The 21,913-nt window shown below is 33.4% G+C and overlaps 1 protein-coding gene across 1 annotated transcript in view; it reads left to right on the plus strand.

Moving 5' to 3' along the window:
- TBC1D5 (TBC1 domain family member 5) overlaps window positions 1–21,913 on the plus strand; it is a 562,315-nt gene that overhangs the window by 332,419 nt on the left and 207,983 nt on the right. The window contains exons 10-14 of the mRNA XM_046674041.1: window positions 110–212; window positions 6,799–6,887; window positions 8,404–8,454; window positions 8,551–8,620; window positions 14,875–15,047. Of these exons, the coding sequence (XP_046529997.1) occupies window positions 110–212; window positions 6,799–6,887; window positions 8,404–8,454; window positions 8,551–8,620; window positions 14,875–15,047 (486 nt within the window). The remainder of the gene's footprint in view (window positions 1–109; window positions 213–6,798; window positions 6,888–8,403; window positions 8,455–8,550; window positions 8,621–14,874; window positions 15,048–21,913) is intronic.

Here is a 21,913-nt window from a genome sequence, read left to right on the forward strand (position 1 = left end):
CTTGTACTAAAACCTAAAGCAGCCCTTGGGCACCTCTCAGAGATGAGTGTTTGAGGATAATTCTTGAAATTGTGCTAGTCAGTTTCAGTCCTGTGTTTTCTTTTTACAGGTTTCCTGAAATGCAGTTTTTCCAACAAGAAAATGTGAGAAAAATTCTTACAGATGTTCTTTTCTGTTATGCTAGAGAAAACGAGCAGTTGCTTTATAAACAGGTAATGAAAATATCGTACAGGTGGCATCCATTGACTCAAAATTTTCTATACAGCTTGACAAATGATAGAGCAATAATGTAGCCTTTATTGTATCCAAAGTTGTATCATAATAGTAAAGCAATCAAAGAGCTGCTTGTCAGCTGCATGGTGAGAAGAGTAAGCTCATTGAAGCACATATGCTTCTTCCTTATTAGAAGACATTCCGCCAAATTGTCTTCTGTAAGGTGTTCAATCTTTTCTTTCAACTTTTGGGAGTTTGTTTATAAACAGCGTCTTTGAAGCCAATCTAGTAATAAAACCTTTTAGAGTCGTGTATATAAATATTGTTTGTAAGTATAGCATTTCTAAATATGGGACATGCCATGTAAAAGATAATTGTGTCCTTTTACTCTTTAAAATTTACCAGTAATATAACTTCTAAAAGTCCATTTAACCTTTTTGAAATTTATATAATATTCTTTGTGATCCTGATGTTTGATTTATCCCATTACTAAAGCAAAGAAGATTGTTGGATTATGTTTTATTTTTATTGAAATGTAAATTATTTACTTAATATATAAAGAAATATCTAGGTTTCTATTTAAGCTATGGTGTTCAAAAAAAAATACACAAAGCTAGATATTTTTGTGTATTTCTCCAAGTGTGTATTAAGTGACAATTCAAACTAAATTAATAAATTCTCTAGCAATCCAACTGAAGACATATATCCAACTAATTACTACCTAATTTCCAAGAAATATAACAGAAAATACCTGTATGATGAGAGCAATGAATTTAATTTGAAATAAACTTGATTGGTTTAAGGATAATAAACCAAGTCATATGATAATTGTCCTAAATAATGCCTTTGTTATTGTATATATAGAATACCCAAGGGAACTAATTTTATCTTAGTTTTAATGTAAGTAATATTTCTTTCTATTACTTACATGATGATAATCACCTTTTAGAATGGGAAATGGAAAAAATATATCCCATTCATAATAGCAACTAAAACTATAAAGTGTCTAGAAATAAATTTAACAATATAGGTACAAAAGCTATATGGAGAAAAATATAATCGTTATTGAAGGATATAAAGCAAAAGTTGAATAAATAGAAAAATGATAGCATATTTTTAGATGGGAAGACATTAAATAAAAATATTACTTCTTCCCAAATTAATATATAAATGTATTATCATTCCAGTGATCATCTCCGTGAGAAATGTGCTTTGTAAAAACTGGACACAGTTCTGTTAAATTTAGTGCCATAAAGCTTTACAGTAATTTTAATGGCGAGAATATAGCAGTAGGTCTGGACTCAAATCCCTTTCTTTGGATCTCAGCTCCTCCGTTTGCTAGCTACGTAATCTTAGGCAATTTACTTACTTAGCTTGTCTAATCCTCAGTTTCATTATCTGTAAGATGAGGCCAATAATAGTGTTGACTTTGTAGAGTTAAAAATATATGGTGCTCAGTAAGGATTCCTGTTGGTGGTTGTGGTTATTATTATTATCATCATCATTAAATATGTTGGAGTTGCCACAGAATTTAGGAGAAGGGGAGAATGGCAAAGGAAGATATGAAAACTTCTATAAAGATTCTTTGATCAAACCAATGTGATGCCAGTGTGGGAATCAACAAATAGATGAGTGGAACAAGCTAGAAACAGGTCCAACTATATATAAGATCTTAATATAATAAAATAAGATGTGTTCATTCAAAGGGAAAAGGATATTGACTTGCCATATTTGGCTTTCCATCTAGAAAAGATTAAATTATACCTTTATTGGAGAATAAATTCCAGATGGAATAAAGATACAAATGTAAAAAAAACTAAAAATATGTAAAAATACTAGAAAAAATTTAGGAGAATTTTTTATAGTCTCAGGGTAGCAATGGCCTTCCCAAGCAAGATAGGCTGTATAAAAGTCAGATACAAAGTCCAAAGGCTGAAAACAAACAAACTGAAAAGGAGATTGGGAGAAAATAAATCGATCAGTGTAGAATTTTTGGAAGAAAATACCAGAAAATCTCATTCAAAATGACTAAACTCTAAGGATGTTAATTAAGTCTGAGGGCCAAATGGTCCTGCAGCGTTAGTTAGTTCAGGAGCTCAGACTCTTCATCAATGATCCAGGTTTAATTTCTGTTTTTCTGTTCTCTTGTCATTGTGTTGGCTTTTGTCATCAAGCCTATCTCTTCCTTGTCCCCTCTTCTCTTTCAAATATTTGAAAATACCTCACAGTAAAAGATTTGATGATAGTGAATAAAGTGAGGATACAGTTATCCCAAGTTATACATTTGTTTTCCTTTTTCTTTAGAGAAAGAAAAAACCTAGATCAAGGAAGTCTTATAATAATGAAAACAAATTCCACAGACAAGGAACAGAAACATAATAGTTGCACATTGCATCATTTGTGATGTATGTGGCCCACTGCATTTGTAAGGAAGATTAAACAGGAATATGTAGATCAGATTCTTGATAATTTAGACAAAGTCTGTCACTTACTGAATAAGGACGTATTAACTTACTCCTGGGCATAACTTAGTAAGATTTAATTACTCCCTGTGCATGTTTAAAATCCTATAGATTCTTTACATAGAAATAGTACCTTGCTATAGAAGGACTGAATATTTAGCCAGATCAAATTTAAGAAAAAACCTTGAGTTTGATCACAAGCTGTTAAAGCTATTATTTTGTACTAGGTGACACCCCGTTTAACATCGACCATATTGTTAATAGTTATGGGATTTTATTGAATTAATGAGACTGTTATCATGTACTAGAATGTCTTGCTGAGTTAATTGAAACTGCAGAGATTATATAAATGGTATTAATGAACTTTGACTGCCTGATGCCTCAGCTTTAATAAAGACTGCTTGGTGGGCTAAATGAACACAGGCAGATAAAAGAACAGGTTCAATTTTGTGAGCCTACAGGCTGTTGATGAAGAAAACTTCGTTACCTTTATTTTCAACTGGCATGAGTTTGGAATGCAGTGACTACTAACGATCCAGCAGGGATAAAGGCTTTAGGCAAGCAGAAATGCTGACAATGTAGATAGAAGCAAAATACACATTTTGGGACCCAAAAAGTATAGTGATAATACATTATTTTTTGTCATGCTTTGTCAAATTTACAGCATATTGAATTTATGATCATTCTTCACAGATTTATTTTCCTTTAAAGATGTCTATATACTTGCCACTTGTTTTACTAGTCTATATACGCGCCACGGGTTTTACTAGTCTAGAATTGAGAACAAAACCCAGAATCTTTTCTAAGTCTTTTTGAGAAAATACCCCTAGTTTAGTCAGAAGTCAACACTGAATTTGTAAAAGATTGCGTTAATGGTATTCGGAGAACTCTTAATTTCCATTATAGAAAGAACCTCTTTATTTATTGATGTGAAATATTGAAATACGATTTAGTGTTATTCTTTTCCATTTTTCATATTGTAGTTCAGCTTTTACTGATGTGTTGCTATACTCAGTGGCAGATATTTCATTCATTCAGTCACCATGTCCTGACCTGTAGTAGGAGCTGTTTTTTTGTGTATATATGTGTGTGTCTACACACACACATGAATCACTATCACAGTTTTTCATTGTATAGTCACTTCTCTCCTCATTTTATTATTGTGTGTCTTTCTCTCTAGACTGTAAGCTCTGTTATGGTTAGGAACTTGCCCACTTCATTCACTTTTGTGGTAGGTACATCATAGGTAGTTAATAAATAATTTTTGGAATAAATGAAGGCAAATGATACATAAGCAATGGGGAATCTGGAGAGAGTAGTATCACAGAAACTGGAGGGAAGAGAACATTTAAAGAAGGTGGAAAGATGCATTTGGACAAGAACCCTTTCTTATTAAACCATCCATAATTAGAAAATATATTGGGGGAAAAAGACCCGTTCAGAAGATCTCCACTGCCACCACTACCAACAACAACAATAAAACCTAGTAAGAAATCTAATAAAAACTATGCAGTTCTACACATTTTTGCCTTGGAAAGTCTGGTGTTCTTAAAAGTATCTGTTTTCTTCAAACTAATTTTAATGCAATGCCAATAAAAATTATAGTATTTTGTTTAGCACTTTATGTAACTAAATGATACTGAGTTTGGATGAAAAGTTAAGTTAGAATAGGAAAAATAATTTTGAGAAAAAGAGTAGAAAATATGGAAGAATAGAATATTTTGTAGCTCAAGCCATTGCGGTAGTAAAGTTCTTGTTAAGACTGTATAAACCAATGGAATACCAGTAAAAGCCCAGAAAAAATGAGAGCTAAATATTCTGTCTATGGTAAAGCTATTTCAGAACTCATGGGAGAAGATAGGTTATTCCTTAAATGATGGCTATTCAATAAATTAAACTCTTTTGGAGAGAAAAAAATATGTATTTATTCTTCAGGGCAGAATTAAATGAGTAAGGAATTAACTGTAGAAAAAGAAACTATATACTTGCTTAATCTCAGTGTGAGGAGGGTCTTTTAGGCGTGAAAACAAAACAAGAAACCATGAAGGATGATTTGTTGATTTAACTGTTTTAAAATATATAGCTTCTCTATGACATAAGATATCCAGATTAAAAGACATGATAAACATGGGAAAGTATTTGTAACAAAAATGATTTGGTTAATATCTTGAATTGGTCAAGAATTATTGCAAATCATCCAGAACAAGGAAATATTAAATACTTCATCAGGAGAAAATAAGCAATTCATCAAATAAAAATGGCCAATAAAATTTTTGCATTCAATCTCACTAGCATTTAAATAAGCTAAAACGACAATTTGTGAAATGTGACAGGATTTTTTTTAAAAACACTATAAACATAGGTGAGAATGTGTGAGTTTGTGATTTTTGTGCTCTAGGGTCAGGAAATTCTTTGTGAAGGGCAGCTTAGTTATATGTAGCAGAGACTTTGGCAAAGGTCTTTACTCATTTACCCAGGAATTTTACTTTTAGAGACTTTATCCTAAGGAAACCGTCAGAAATAGGCAAAAACATTACCACAAGGGTATCTATCAGTGTTTAATTTTTGCTTCCTTTTGTTTTTTAGTGCTTGCTTCCTTCCTTCCCGCGGCTTTTTCTTTTTTCTTTTTTCTTTTCTGTAGTTTCCTACAATAAGTAGCTGTTACTTTGATGATTAAAATGATGGCTCTTGGTTTTTGGAATAACTTGAGATTATTTCAGGAGAATAAACCCCTCAGGATGATTTTAAAGCATACTCAGCAACACTTAATTCCATTATTTCTGGGTCTTTCCTATGATCTTCTAAGGGGTAGTCTTTTCAAGGTTTGTTTAGTAAGGAGATGATTGTCTAGAAAGATTGAAGTAATTTGTGGTGATTTGTCCTAAATCACAGGTAAATTGTCAATAGATCGTAAATTAGTTTGTAAAAATGTCACTAAGTCCTTCAAATTCAAGGCTAGTGATAACTTATAAATGAACTCTGATAGTTTACTTTCGTATTACTTTGTGATAACTAGCTTCCTAAGAATAACATAGCACTGCTAGATCGAGCAGAGGGTTCCGTGACTGTCCTTCCATCCCAGGAGGTCACTCTAACTCCCCCAGCAACAACTTTCTCTTCTCTGTACGTCTATATTTTATTTTTATTTTCTATAAATGTGGTGTTTTGTCTTGTTTTTTTAATAAAAGATCATCCATAGTAATAAAGCAACAGGAAAATGATAATTTAGTCACTTTAAGAGGCAGAACGGAATATTTTTAACTTGCTAAAATACGTTTCTTGATGCTTAAGGGGGGAAAATCTCATTTAACAAGGCAAGTCACTGATGTGGAATACCTTATTTCCTGACAGTAAAGGATAAATAATAGATTTCTATAATATTCTTTTAAAGAAAACTTAGTAACTAATACACCTTTTTGTTTTTATGCCTATTCATGTAATCCACAGGTGAACACAAATACGAGGAAAAAGAAAATAATATTGGTGAAATCACTAAATAAATAGAAAAGTAACCTTGTAGTTGAAATATACAGGGAAAGAATTTATAATCTTCTGATTAAACATGTTGGAAATCATACTTTAAAAACTTTGTTTTCAGTCATATCTGCTGAAGGTTGTTTCTTTTATTATCCAACATTTCCAGCTAGCTGACTTCAGCTCTTCCTAAATCTACAGACATCCTAATTTTGACCCATTATATAATGAAAACATTGGATGTAATTTCCTTAGGTCTACAGTTCTTAGTTGCCCTTCTTACTGCAGATCTTTATACTGTAGCTCATGATTATAATTTGCATAAATGAAATTCATATTTATGAGTACAGATCTTGAAGCAACTGACAGGTGCAAGGTTGTCTACCATGCCAATTTATTGTTTGTTGTGTCATTTAAAAGAGAACTGCTCTCCATGTTTTAAAGAAGAATACGTGCTGTGGTTGAATTGGAGTCAAATTCTAAAAGTAGATAAAATCTCATTTGTAGCTTTTCATTTTTATGCCTTTCTAGATAGTATGGAAATGTTGGTGGCAGGGATTGGTTGAAGAAGCGTTTAATTGAGCTTGTTCTGGCCACTAGTAGACTCGCAACATCCACTCCTTTTATTTCTTTTGCTGTTATGTTTCAGGGCATGCATGAGCTGTTAGCACCTATAATCTTTATTCTCCACTGTGACCACCAAGCTTTTCTTCATGCCAGTGAGTCTGCACAACCAAGGCAAGTTTTTATATGAACTCCATCTGTTTTTTCAGCCCTGCTGTAATCTTTTTTTACCTCAAAATCTTTTAAATTGAAGGTAAACTGTAAACATTTGGTTGTGTTTCATGTGGCTGATTGTTAATTCCACTTCATAGTTGTAATGCCAGTTCAGCTATGGGGAAAATTTGGGATCATGAATGTCTTTGCAAATTTTAAATACATACTACAGGAAGACATAGAACTAACAGATCAAGAGGAAGAAATTTTTGTTGCGATGGCAAAGTGCTAATGATTGATAATATTCATGTATACCATCCTCTGATGACCCATTCTTTCACTACCAGCTGCCTGAGAAGCTTATCTGTGAGATACTTTCTCCTCACCAGGTTTGAATCAGTTCACTTCGTAAAGAAGAGAACAGTACCACAAAGAGCCCCAGTCCATGAATAAACAAAAATGTCTCCTCGTGTTTTTGAGATAGGTTAATTTATTCTTTCCATCAAATAACTTTAGTAATTTTATTTAACTTAGGCTAATTGTTAGAATTTATTTTCTATCTTGAGGTACCCTAACTGATGGGCCAGAGAGGTGACCAGGAAGCATTTTGGGAATGAAGAGGTGTGGGATTATAAAATTTTGTCAGGATTATTCCACAGGCTAGCCCATCTATATGCAGAAAATAAAAAATTAACACATAACATTTCATGTGTTTATATGATCTTTATTAATCAAATGTGGCCATCCATTTCGAACATACGTTGGGCCTTTGTTAAGTTACCTTTTGTTTATTATATTATAGATTAGTATTTTCTAGTTCCTTTTGAGTTTTTCTAATTTTCCTAAGTTTATTGGATCTGACTGTAGTAACCATATCTTAATTGCCTTTGCTTCCGATATTCTAAAGTATGATAAGGATGAAGTTAGTACTGGGGTCCTGTTTTCATGCCCGTTTTATCTTTTTTAAAACCTGTATGCAGAATATACTCCACTGGAGAGTACAGATGATTGAGAATAGCTTTTAAATAAGTTGGACATAGTTCTTGAGCTGTTTCAATTCATTTAAAAGTAAAAGCAACAGTAAAATAGATTTGGAAGAGGTGCTGTCACTGATAAATTGATGTTAAAATATAATAAGAATGAAAGCCATTAAAAGAAAATAGATTAATGTCTTGATGTGGTGTATTTGAGTAGTAACTATTTTTTTCTTTTGTTTTGGACAACAAGTGATAGATTATGGAGTAATCAATTTATTCTAGATCAGGCGCATTCAAGGAATATATTGTCACATTCTGTGTTTATTTGGAATAATTAGATAGTTACCTCACTGTGGTATAGACAAGGCAGCTAATTTATTTTTGATCTTTATAGAAAGAATTTCGTTTGTTAATAGAGTTGCTCTTTTTATTAAAAAAAGCAATTTTTTTCATTTGCACATTGTATGAAAGTTGGCTTGTGAGTATTAAAAAAAAGCAATCTCTGCATCTCCTTCAATTAAAAAATTGCACATTTTGATTGCTTGTATTGCTTTTTTAAGTGAGGAAATGAAAATTCTCTTGAACCCTGAGTATCTGGAACATGATGCCTAGTAAGTACAAAAGTTTTCTATTATTTTTATTTTTTATACCATCTTTACTTTAATAAAAGTTTAATATTAGCATTATATTATTTTTCTAATTTTTAGTGCCATGTTCTCACAACTTATGGAAACTGCTGAACCTTGGTTTTCTACTTTCGAGCATGAGGGTCAAAAGGTAACTCTTATAGTCAAATCTTTTTAACATATTTGAGGGAACAAATGATTTCAGTAAGTAACAACATATAGTCAGAGAATAAAGCCATAATTATTATTATAAACAAATGAAAACATAAAAATACCTGTGGAATAAGATTGAACTGGGGATCTAAACCATATCTCTGATAATATTGGCAGATATCCAAAGATAAAAAATTTCTTGTAAATAAATAGAAACTTTCTTTTATATGTATGTATATTATCCATACAATATAACTTCTTAAAATTATAACAAATTTGAGTGATAAATGCATTAATCCACTTAATCTGTTGTTTTCCTACTTAAAGACAGATTGATACTGAAGTACATAGATAAAGTCTGTATCAAATAGGTTGTTTTACTTTTGCTAATTTTGCACATTTAGCATCAATACCATTTATCCTCAGTCTCTTATCCTTATTTTTTAGCTGTAATTTTTAGTGTGATATAATTAACATACCATAACATTCACTTTTTTGAAGTGTGCAATTTCATAGTTTTTAGTATATTCGGAAGATTATGCAAACGTCCTCACTATCTAATTCTAAAACCTTTTCATCACCCAAAAGGAAATCCCGCACCCATTAACAGTCACTCCCCGTTTCCCTCTCCCCAGAGCCTTTGACGTCACTAATCTACTTTCTATCTCTATGGACTTGGCTATTCTGGACATTTCATATAAATGAAATCATACAGTATGTGACCTTTGTGACTAGACTCCCTTCACTTAGTATAATGTTTTCAATGTGTATCCATCTTGCAGCCTGCATGGGTACTTCATTCCTTTTCATGGCTGAATAACTTTTCATTGTATGGATATGCCACAGTTTATCTATCTATACAGCAGTTGATGGGCATTTGGGTTCTGTTCACTTTTTGGCTGTTAAGAATAATGTTGCTATGAACATTTGCTTACAAACTTTTGTGTGAACATATGTTTTCAGTTCTCTAGGCATATCTCTCGGAGTAGAATTGATGTATTAACTGGCATTTTAAACAAACATATATGCTAACTTAGAGATCATTATGGTCTTTTGAATATTATTACACAATATTGGGAAACTTGCAAATTCTTTTGCAAGGGATATTGTTAAAAGTTTTTGGCATATTATTTTGTACATGATTAGCTTCTTTTATATTGATATAATTAATTGCATTCTGGTTAGAAACCATGTATTACTCAGTTTCTTCATTCCATCTCTTAAAAAATGAAATAGATAACTAATGCTTTTTGTGCCTTTGGTCTAGGTCAGGGCAAACTACTCTCTGTAGGCTAATTTTGCCTGCCATCTGTTTTTGTGCAGCTTGTGAGTTAAGAATGACTTTTGTATTTGTAAATGGTTGGAAAAAATATAAAAGGAAAAATAATATTTTATGAAATATGAAAATTATGTGGAATTAGGGTTTCCATATCCATAAAATGTGTTTTATTAGGATACAGCCATGCCTGTTTGTTTACTTATTGTCTATGGCTGCTTGCTCATTCCAATGGCAGAGTTATGTAGTTGCAACACAGACTGTATGACCTGTAAAGCCTAAAATATTTACTGTCTGACTTTTTATAGAGAGAGTCTCCTGACCCCAGATAGTCTTCCTTCTGCAATATTTCAACATGTTACATTCTATAAGGGTTATTAGAGGTGAAATTTGTTGTAAGCATATGTGTCGAACTACTTTCTGTTTTGGAACAATAACTTTTTTGTTCTTGACGGATGGTTTGATGAAGTTGTAGACTTAGTTGAACATCAGTATTTTGAGTAGAAAGTATTTGAATACATTTAAATAAAAACATCATGATAATTTCATGTCACGGTTATTTTGTATTTTATAACTACAGTATCTGAGAAACTGAATGATAAAAATGTGAGGGTTTCCATTTTTCAGTTTTACCTATTCATATTGATATCACTGATTCAAGTTCATGAAAATGGCTAGGACAACACAAAGAAAAACATTCATTTTATCGAGGAACACATAGATGTGACTTCTGAACGTTTGTATTAATTATTTCCATATATCAATACATTCCTAAAAAGCATGTCTAGCGAATCTGTTTTTCATTCTTACCTTTTTATTCTATTTCATGATTATGTCACTTTTTTAAAAGAAGTTTGAGAAATTAATATGCCACTCTTTCATGCAGTCCTTCTAGTTCCTTTAAAAATTCAATTATATCACTATGCTTGCTGCCTAGACCAGCAGACATACTTTTCATAATAAGACTTTCTTGATGAAGGAAGCAGTGCATTGATTTACATAATGACGTAAAATCATGAATTCACTACATTCCTATAACTGTTTGTGGACTGACACTGATCTACAGACCACATTTTGAGTACCACTTAGTCAGATTTTCTGACTTTATTGGTAGTTGTAGCTGTCCCTTTGATCGTATTTGTTAAATGCAAATAACATTCTTTATGATGATATGAAATCTTGAAGATAAGGAAGTATTTTGCATTAATTCTATCTTCTCTTTTGATTTTACTATTAGATAAGCTAAACTGTTTAGCATTTAAATGATCATGAACATTACTTTTGAGTTTCCTAAATTTAAGAGATTTTTTTATAAGTATTCTGAGCACGGGGGAAGTCTTTTCAAGCCTGTGGTTGTTAGACTACGCATACGTCTCTATTAAAGTATTTCAAAAATGCGCTACATATGCTGTTGATTTAATGACAACTTATTCAAACTAGAAATTGTTATATAATTTCACTAAGTTAAACATTTTTTAACAGGTTAATTTAGGATCAGTTCTCTCCAAAGCCAGTGATTCTATCTCTCTAGAAATATGATTATTCAAGACCCTTAGGAGATGACTACATACATTGACGTGGTTTCCATGTGATTATTAGAAACCTTATCTGAGCTCGGTGCTTCCACCCCACACTTTCTGGTATTCAGCCACGCAAGTTTCTTCATTAAAGAAAAACTGCATGACCAAAATACATAACATGTTGAATTGCTCATTTTTAAAGGAAATTTGGCTTCAGAGTAAACACTATCTTTTAAATATGAATGGTATCTTACAATTAACATGAATTCCAAAAATATTATTTTAAGTTAATATTATTAGGAAAAAGGTTCAATAAGAATTGAAATCTTTTTTAATTAAAAGGTCCTATCGTTTAAAGAGAATACTAGATATTACAAAATCAGAAAAAGTTGTCTTGGATGTACTGTGTTTATAATAAATGACCACAATATTAGAGGTTTTCTTTTCTCCTCTCTATACAAATTAACACAAACTAATTGAGCAATAAAAATTAATATGGACCTATATCCTTTGGACCTAAAGACACTGGGGCAGACACTGTAGGAAATTCAAAGGACTACATTCCTTCTAAGACCTGAAATGATCCTGGAAAGACAAATGGAACCCCTTCCAAGAAATTTTCTCTTATGCTGACACTTGCCCCTCCTCTTGTCTCTGCCTTCTGCTACCCTCATTAGTCCGTGCTCTTAGGTGGAAGTTTCTAAGTTTTTTTCTTTGTTGTCTTCCCGTCCAGAGTAAGAGGGCAAGAACTTTACCCTCTTTAACTTTGTGCCCCTGGATCTGGTCCAGTGATTGAAAGATGGTATTCCTTTTGGAGTATCATAGTTTGAGAGGCTGAGAGGTAGAAAAGGATACTGTGGTAGCACAGAAGAAGAAGATAGTGAAATAGGACCTGGTTCTTGAGCCACATCTTTATACTGGGAGCTTCTCAGTGGAAACACTGGGTTTCGGGTAAAAGAACAGCATCCCCAGGAGCTCCTGGAGCAGAGTGAGAGGAGAGGCCGGCCAGGTATTGAAAGGCCTTGTAGACCTGGTTAAAGAATTTGTTCTTTTTTTTTCCCCTGAGTGAAAATAATGGAGCACTACTAAAAAGGTTTTAGGAGGACGATTTGATATAATCTAATATCTGCTTTGGGTAGATCACCAGGCATTTGGAAGATGGATTTAATAAGCAGACTAAATTAGGGGCAGTGAGACCAGTTAGGAGGAAAGAAAGAATTAGGGCCCCCAATCAGATTGTTACAATAGGACTGTAGAAGATGAGACGTATCAGAGTCCTCTGAGCAGTTCTGAGGAGCTGAAATTGGCAAAGTAGGTGTTCTTATTGGAAGACGGGTTGAGACAGGCAGGGGGAAAGGATGAACATGTTTTTGATCAGACGATGATAAGCGCAGTTGTGGGCCTGCTGAATTAGAGACCCTTTTGGCAATCTAAGATTCCTTGCCAACATTTGAATGTATGAGAGCCACTCAAGAGAGTTCTGTGTTATGAATACAGACTAGGAAATCTTTGGAAAACGAGTCTTGGTTAAAGCACTTTGTAGAACTGAGATCACTCAAGAAATTGCATATAAGTAGAGATTAAAACTAAGACGAGAACTGTATGAAAAAGCAGCATTTGTGAAACAGAAACAAGAATTTGAGCTAGGATGAATGGTAAGCAGACAAGCATGAGAGAGAAATGCTATAAATCCCAAGGTTGCAGAGAGTAGAACTTTAGGACTGAACATTAGAAGAAAAGTCAGACATGATACATTAAGGAGAAATTGTCAGATTTGAGGAGGTAGTTGAAGTTTTCATGAAAGCATTACGAGGCATTACAGATATGTCTGTCTTAATGTGGGATGTGGGATGGCAGGAAGGGAATTTGTAATTGGCCCACATGGATTTTTTTTAAGTCAACTCTACTTTTGGTCTGGAGCGTTTTCAAATCTTTCTTCTCAGCTATGTAAATTGATCAAAGGACAGTTAGAGAACATCTTTTCTAGTACTAGTTTCCTTTATTTTGTTTTTTTTTTAATTTGGAATTATTAGTTAATTTTAATTTTTTCGTTTGGAATAGATTTGTCCATGTAACTTTTCACAAATGAGTGGCCATTCTCTGTTTAACAACTTTTAAAGAAATATTATTTAATTTTGAAAACTGAGATAAACTAATAATTTTTAAATTCTATGGAATATATCTGTGCAACCCTATCTTTTTTTTAAATGTTATTTATTTATTTATTACAGTAACATTGGATTATAACTTTATATAACTTTCAGGTGTACATCGTAATATATTTCGAATTCTGTGTAGATTGCATCATGTTCACCACCCAAAGACTAATTACAGTCCATCACCACACATGTGCCTAATCACTCCTTTCACCCTTCTCCCTCGCCACTTCCCCTGGGGTAACCACCAATCCAATCTCTGTTGCTGTGTGTGTTTGTTGTTGTTTTTATCTTCTACTTGTGAGTGAGATCATATGGTATTTGACTTTCTCCCTCTGACTTATTTCACTTAGCATATTACCCTCAAGGTCCATCCATGTTGTCAGAAATGGCTGGATTTCCTAATTTCTTATGACTGAGTAGTATTCCCTTGTGTATATATACCACATCTTCTTTATCCATTCATCCCTTGATCGGCACCTAGGTTCCTTCCAAGTCTTGGCTGTTGTGAATAATGCTGCAGTGAACATAGGGGTGCAAGTATCTTTATGCATTTGTGTTTTCAAGTTCTTTGGATAAATACCCAGCAGTGGAATAGCTGGATCATATGGTAGATCTATTCTTAATTTTCTGAGAAAATTCCATTCTGCTTTCCATAGTGGCTGCACCAGTTTGCATTACCAGCAATATACAAGGGTTCCCTTCTCTCCACATCCTCCCCAACACTTCTTGTTTCCTGTCTTGTTAATTATAGCCATTCTGACCGGAGTGAGGTGATATCTCATTGTAGTTTTGATTTGAATTTCCCTGATAGTTAATGATTTTGAACATCTTTTCATGTGCCTGTTGGCCATTCCTTTATTTCTTGACTTTCTTATAGTTTTGAGAGCTCAAATTAAAAGTTTTCATTTACTATCTTTAAGTTTTATGCCACAAGAAATATGTTTTCGTCAGAGTATTCCATTTAGTTTACTATGGCTAATTAGACAAACAAAGTGGCCATGGGCAAGTACCACTGCTTCTGCCAAAATTATCTTGTAATACTTAATGTCACCAGAGAAACTGGTCAAGGGAATATAGGTAGAAAATATTTCAGAAGGCGTTTCCTGGCCTTTACTTTATGAGCACAATCATCTGTATGACAGTCAGCATATGATTCCACATTCATTTGTCACAAGATGGTTAAAGTAGTTCTTGGTTCTTATTTAAATTCCCAATGGTAAATACATTCAAGAATGATGTCCATATATTTGTTAATTTCATATTGAAATAATACATGTTCCATTTTTCCTGTTTTTAGGGGAAAGAAACAGTGATGACTCCCATCCCCTTTGCTAGACCTCAGGATTTAGGGCCAACAATTGCTATTGTTACTAAAGTCAACCAGATCCAGGATCACCTGCTGAAGAAGCATGATATTGAGCTTTACATGCACTTGAACAGACTAGAAATTGCACCACAGATATATGGGTTGTAAGTATTAAAGTTTAAATTTCAGCTACACTTAATTTTGACTTATGGTGGTTTCTGTATGTCTCAGATCCATAGAAGAGCAAGGACTGTGGAGGCTCCATTTCATTTCATATCTTTTTTGTGTCCTATGTGCCAGGCTCCGTACTCATTACGTTCACGTAACCATATTTCATCTAATACTCCCAGCAGTCCTGCTAATTGAGTGCGACACCTTTGTACACAGGATGAAACTAAAGCTTACACTAAGTTTATATGTATTAAACAGTAAAGTCGTAATTCAAATCCAGGCAAGACTGGCTTCATAATCTGCAGAGCCCAGTGTAAAATAAAAATGAATGGCCCCTTTTTAAAAAAAAAAAAAATTAGTAAGAATTTCAAGGTGATAACAGCGTATCATTAAACCAAGCATTCTAGGGCCAACCCCATCGCCAAGTGGTTAAGTTTGCTCGCGCCACTTTGGAGGCCCAGGGTTTCAGCCGTTCGGAGCCTAGGTGTGAACATGTCACCACTCATCAAGCCATGCTGAGGTGGCATCCCACATAACACAACCAGAGGCACTCACAACCAAAATATACAGCTATGTACTGGGAGGCTTTGGGGAGAAGAAGAAGAAAAGAAAAAACAAAAGATTGGCAGCAGGTGTTAGCTCAGGTGCCAAGCTTTAAAAAAAAAAACAAGCCTTCTAGGAAGTGCAGGGTTGCACAGGTCATGCACACATGAAGCCAGCCCCAAACCCAGACAATCCTATAAGATATCCACGTTCTTTCCATTTTATTGTGTGGTAATCTGCTCTACCCTCAAAACTGCATTTCTAAAAGTAAGATAAATGTCCCTCACAGTGAACATAATATATTAGTCTTCTTCAGCCATGTAATTTCTATAACATGCTACAGCAGAAGAATAGGGAGCCTTAGATGCGTGGGTGTTTGTATGTGTATTCATTCACTGGCTTATAAGGTGAATAGGCGAACTAGATAGTGGTTTTAGTAAAGGTGAATTAGTTGTGTTCTGCTACAGACAACAAAAGGATCCTTTTTACTGAAACAATAGAACATTTATTTCTAGTGCTAGCCAGTTCCTTGGTAGATATTTCCTGCAAATCCTCTCTCTCAGCTAGGTAGAACATGGAAAATTGGGAGGATGTTATTGAGATGTACAGAGTAAATGCTCAATAAATATGAATCTATTATTTGAATTGCAGAGAATTTCAGACAAATCAAAAGTTTGGGATCAAAGCAGAGGCTCTGTAACCACTGTGTTCTAGTTTGCTTTTCAGACATTAGTTTTCATCAGCTTTTTCTTCATCATATTGATTCATAGATCTTCTTTGACATCTGACCAGCACCTTCCCAATAAAATTCATGATCCATGATGTAATTACTCTTAATCCTTTCAACTTTATTTTTCAGCAGTACTCAATACCAGGGCTTGCAGTAACCCTAGCTGACTCATTTATCTCATTATTTTTGTACAGAATCTCATCTGCATCATCTAAAAATGTATGTATTTTTTAATCTTTGAAGAAATCGCTCATTCTCTCAAGTGGTCTGCACTACATTTTATAGTGCAAGGATTTTACTTATTTCATTTATTAAATTTGATTTTGCTGTTACTGTTTGTGGGAGCACATGAAAGGCCAGTCTGGCTGAATTTTCCTATGTCTTTATGCTACCCTAAGTTATACTACTCACCTGTGTATTTCCTATTGATAACTGTTAGACTCTTTGAGGCCAAAGAATATAATGAGTATAATATAAAATAGCAGTTAGAAGCATGGGCTTTGAAATGAAACAGGTCTGTTTAACCACTTTGAGCCTTGGTTTTTTCATCTGTAAAATGGAGATGAAAAATAGGTACCTACTTCATAGGGTGCCTGTGACAATTAAATCACAATGTACAAAAATCCTAGTACTCAGGGGGCTGGCCCCGTGGCCGAGTGGTTAAGTTCACGTGCTCCGCTGCAGGCGGCCCAGTGTTTCGTTGGTTCGAATCCTGGGCGCGGACATGGCACTGCTCATCAAACCACCCTGAGGCAGCGTCCCACATGCCACAACTAGAGGGACCCACAGCGAAGAATATACAACTATGTACCAGGGGGCTTTGGGGAGAAAAAGGAAAAAATAAAAAAATCTTAAAAAAAAAAAAAAATCTTAGTACTCTGAATGTAGTAAAGGTTTACTTAAATGTTGACAATGCTTTTGATATCATTTTCTGTCATTACCATCGCTTAATTAGGATGTCATGGCTCTGTGAGTATGCTGTACCATGTGACTCGTGAACCTTTCCACTTCTGGCTGTGGCTTTGTATGTTTTCTTCACTAAAGCGTACAGCCTTCTACTTACGTACATAATAACTAACCTTTAGACCAGTGCTTCTTAAGAGAATAGTATAGAAGTTGAGGGTAAACTTTTAGCAACAGGTCATAGCAATTTTCCACAATAATTTTATGTCCTTGAACCTAATAAATATTGTAGGTTTGAATCTCATGGAAATAAGTTGAAATATTTTGTTTTGTTCTATATTATACAAATAATATTAATCTAAATGATTGCTGATGCTGCTGTCTATTCTAGTTGGAAGAAAGTTGGTAATTTAGGCTTGTATTCCATATTAATCCTTGAAAACAATTAGTTTATACTTTGAGTAAGTTATCATCAAGTGGACAAATATAAAATAATCAATTTTCAGTTAATAAAAACTACTCTTCCTCAGGGTAACATCAGGATCCCTAATTACATCTTCTGAAATGTGTATTTGCATGCCAAGTGTTTTTTCTTAACAGAATTTTGATTTTCAAGCAAAGCAAATATTTTCTTGTATACTAAATCTTCTAACAAAATTAGAAAACAATATGATAAAAATGTTAATAATGAATGCACCAATGGAAAAATGTTGTCACTACCAACAACTTGTATAGAATGGGGAGTAAATCATAGCTGTATGTTTACATGGTGGGGAAAGTGTTAGCAAGGTGAAATTATACCCCATATTGAGTCCAGGTTTCTAATTTCAGTAAATCTTTAGCAGTTGCATGGTTGCATGTATGTCATTTGATAGATAATATTTATGTTATGCATTAAAATTTATTTAAATCTGCTTTCTAATAGGGTTATAATTATCACTAAGAAAAAGATTTTGAAATTATTCCATTTTTAAAAGTAGTTTTTGTCCTGATTTTTGTAAGACAATATATGTGAAAGTCTCCTGATGTGGCCAATGTGCCAGATGTGCCATATGTAAACATAGGTGTTGCATTTTGCTGATAAGTTTATTTAACAAAGTTAGAATTAATAATTAGTGCAAAAATATTAATTGTACCAACATTGGCTAAAGTCATTCCAAATTAGCTTATCTTAGTTTTAAATTAATTGATGCTATTTATCTTGAAATATGGGAATAAGTGCCCATGAAATCTTGAATGTTATATAACTTGCTTATTAATGCTATTATTTTATGAATTTAAGTGCATTATTCCCTGGATAATTGTAGCTGGTTTTTCTGTTAGGAAATTTTAGATCAACTTACTATTTAGGTTAAACAAAGTTAATTTGCAATTAAATGTTCAATACTTTGTATGTGATATTATAAAATAATATTTCATGAAAGTAATTTACACAGTAGTTTTAATTAGCTTTATGAAAGATTACTCCTGTTGCACCTAGAATGATCTTCCTCTTGCTTTAATTCAAATAATTAGCATCTTGAGTTGTCTTTTATTTGCCAATTATTGATGTGTGTTAGACTTTTTAAAAATTAAGTTCTGTAGGGGCCTATTCATGCTAATTTCCAAAGTAAAACATTGACTAAATTATTTCCAACTTTCCCAGGTAATTTTTAAGAAATGTTTTTTTGGTATCTTTATATTTTAGCATAAAAATAAGTGTGTCCTGTGATTTCATCGCTGAGAGGGGTTGTTTTTGTGCAAAACCCTCTAAAATATTAGTATTACAATTCCATCCCTGAGTATGGACTTGTGAGTCCAAAAGACCCTTAATCGCAACAGATTCAAATGTACGGATTCAGTACTGTTTTCACTTAATACTATAATACTATTTTATAAAGACACCAAAAATTTAAGTTTAAAAATAACAAATTTTGCTAGGCCAGAGTAACTGTGTTTTATTATCACCCTTAAATATATTGAATCTGTATAGTTTTGACTACATTTTATACTTCAATATAAATAGAATACATAATAAGTATCTGTGGGATATGCCATTAATGTCACTTTTAAGGAAAGAGACCCTCATAACACACTTGGGCTTTGGCATTCTTAAATTATGAGGAGCTCCTTACAACACTCATGGGATAAATTCCATATCTCCCAAATGTTTATTATACATCTTCCATTTCACTTAGTTCCTATTTTCTGGGTTAGCAGTTGTTTTGCTGTGGTGGTTTACAGTAATTTAACTGAGGACAGTCTTGCTTATTGATAAATAATCTGATCAATTTTGTGATATAATTTTAAAATATTTATATCATAGTATATTTGTTCTAACACATACCACAGTGTAATTATGGATGACTACTAAGTTTTTTTAAACCTACATTTGAAGTATAACCATATGGTAAAAAATATAACGCTTAGTATCAAAGTCAGTATAATTACCCTTAAAAGTTCTGTCTCAACAGTTTAAGCAAATAGCTTTCTATTCTGAACACAGTTAATGATAGAAATATTATTTTCTTTTCAATGAGCTGTATATTATACATTAAACATAAAAAAACAGAATGCGGGTTAAGAAGTGAGGATCCAATGATACCTTGTTGTCAAACACCACTGAGTATTCCTCCAGAATTACTCCTTTTGAAAAAGTTGGGTTTTTTCCCTACTGTATGAAGAATTAGCATGATTAAGAATTATGGGGAATGATAATAAATTAAATTATTTGAAATAATGATTAATAATTGTTAATATTTATTGAATGTTTCCTGTGGGCTAGGCGTTATCTAAAGGCTTTACATAGATTGTCTTATTTATCCTCCCCACACGTGGGATAGGTACTGTCATAGATGAGGAAATTAAGGCTTATAAAGGCTTATTTAGATTGACTTTCTACCAAGAAGCTGAGCCAGGCTTTGACCTCTTGAGCCTACATTCACACTGTCATTTGACTAGGACTAGGAGTGTGGTGGAAAACTAAGGCATTCAAAGGTACTTTGTGTCAGATTGGGCATGCGCCAAACCCAGGATGACCAGATAAGCAACAAAGACCAGGCAAGTACAAGGCCTGGCATCAGAGGAGTCTTGTTAGTAGTGATCAGAAACCAGCCTGGTAGGGAGGAAGTGGAACATCAAGGGCACTGGAGAGCTGAAAGCCCACAGCCATGCCAAAAATCAGGACTAAAAGAGCTCAGGATCTCCCATAGAGAGGTACCAGCAGCAAAAGTATAGTGAAAATAATAAGCCACCACCTAAGGCTTAAATCTTCTTGTCCAAGTCCAATCCTGGCCTTATTTAGGTGAGACTGCTGGATAGAAAAATAAAGAAGCCATTACGCAGGAGGGGGAGTTCTGCTACTTTAATCTTAAACCTGACCTGCAAAAAGAGTTAATAAATGAAGTAGAAGAAACGGAGTCTGTACTGACAAAGTAATGAGTTTTAAGATAGACAAAGGCCAAGAAGGAAAAGTTGTGCCCAGTTATGCATGCACAGGTTTAGGAAAGGTACCAGCCATGTGCCTTTCTAGGCAGAAGTATACTCCTCCCACTGAAAGGTGAATAAAAAGTAATAATTCAAGCAAGGGAAATGCAGATCTCAAAGAACTGCTAGAAAGCAATGTAACCAGTAAGATATGGTTGAGTGTATACAACTGAATGCGATTGTTGAAAATAATGATCTGAAGAGCAGTAAAAATAATTTGAAACTTTATTTATTTGGATCTGAGATCTACTTAATTATAGTGAATAATTCAGTATGAGAAAGAAGTGTAAAAGTTTACATAATTCATCACGCATGGAGGAAATCAAATATACTATTTCACTGATTTTTCTAATCACTAAACAATATTTATTTTATAAAATTACTATAGAATAGTATCTATGCAATGCTATTGTGAGGATTCAAGGAGAAAAAATCATACACAATACTTGGCACACTGTAAACACTCAATAAAATGTTCATTGTCATTAATTTTTATATACCAAGTACAATTGCCTGACTCATAAGACTCACTAAATAATAATAATAATAACAAAAGAAAATAACAAGAATGCTTACAAAGGAAGCATAAAACGAGATGACAAGTAATACTCTCAAACATTAGGTATAGTACTACACATAAATGCTTTAAGCTCTCCTAACAAAAGACAACGATTCTCTGTTGGCTTATGGACAGATCCAACTATATGCTACTTAAAAGAGACAGCTAAAATAAATTGATATGCTTTGGCAAATGGAATGCAGGAATGGCAATAGTAGTGTCAAAAAATATACTTTGAAACAAAAGCATTGAAAGAGAGTATTCTTCTTTATTAATAAAACATTCAGTTATAATAACCTTGAATTTTGGTGTGTAAGATCTATGACAGCAAAGAGTTTGTCTGTCTTGTTCGTTAATATACCCCAGATGCCTCCTTAGCAGAACCTGGTACATGGTACAGTCAGTAAATATCTTTGAATGGATGGATGAATGGGAAGGAGGTAAAAACAAAGGAAGGAAAGATCACAAATCAATTACATAAGGAACTGATTATTCAAAATATCATTGGCAGAAAATTTACTATTTTGAGGAACATCAGCTAATAACTATTAAAAAAATTAAAACTCTATATAATTAGTAGAAAACATACATGAATATATAGCCAATCTTCCAATGACCATGGCTTTTCTAAGAAAAATAGCTGTGAAAGACATTTGAGA

Source organism: Equus quagga, chromosome 1 (assembly GCF_021613505.1).
Source record: "Equus quagga isolate Etosha38 chromosome 1, UCLA_HA_Equagga_1.0, whole genome shotgun sequence".
Classification (NCBI taxonomy): Eukaryota; Metazoa; Chordata; class Mammalia; order Perissodactyla; family Equidae; genus Equus; species Equus quagga.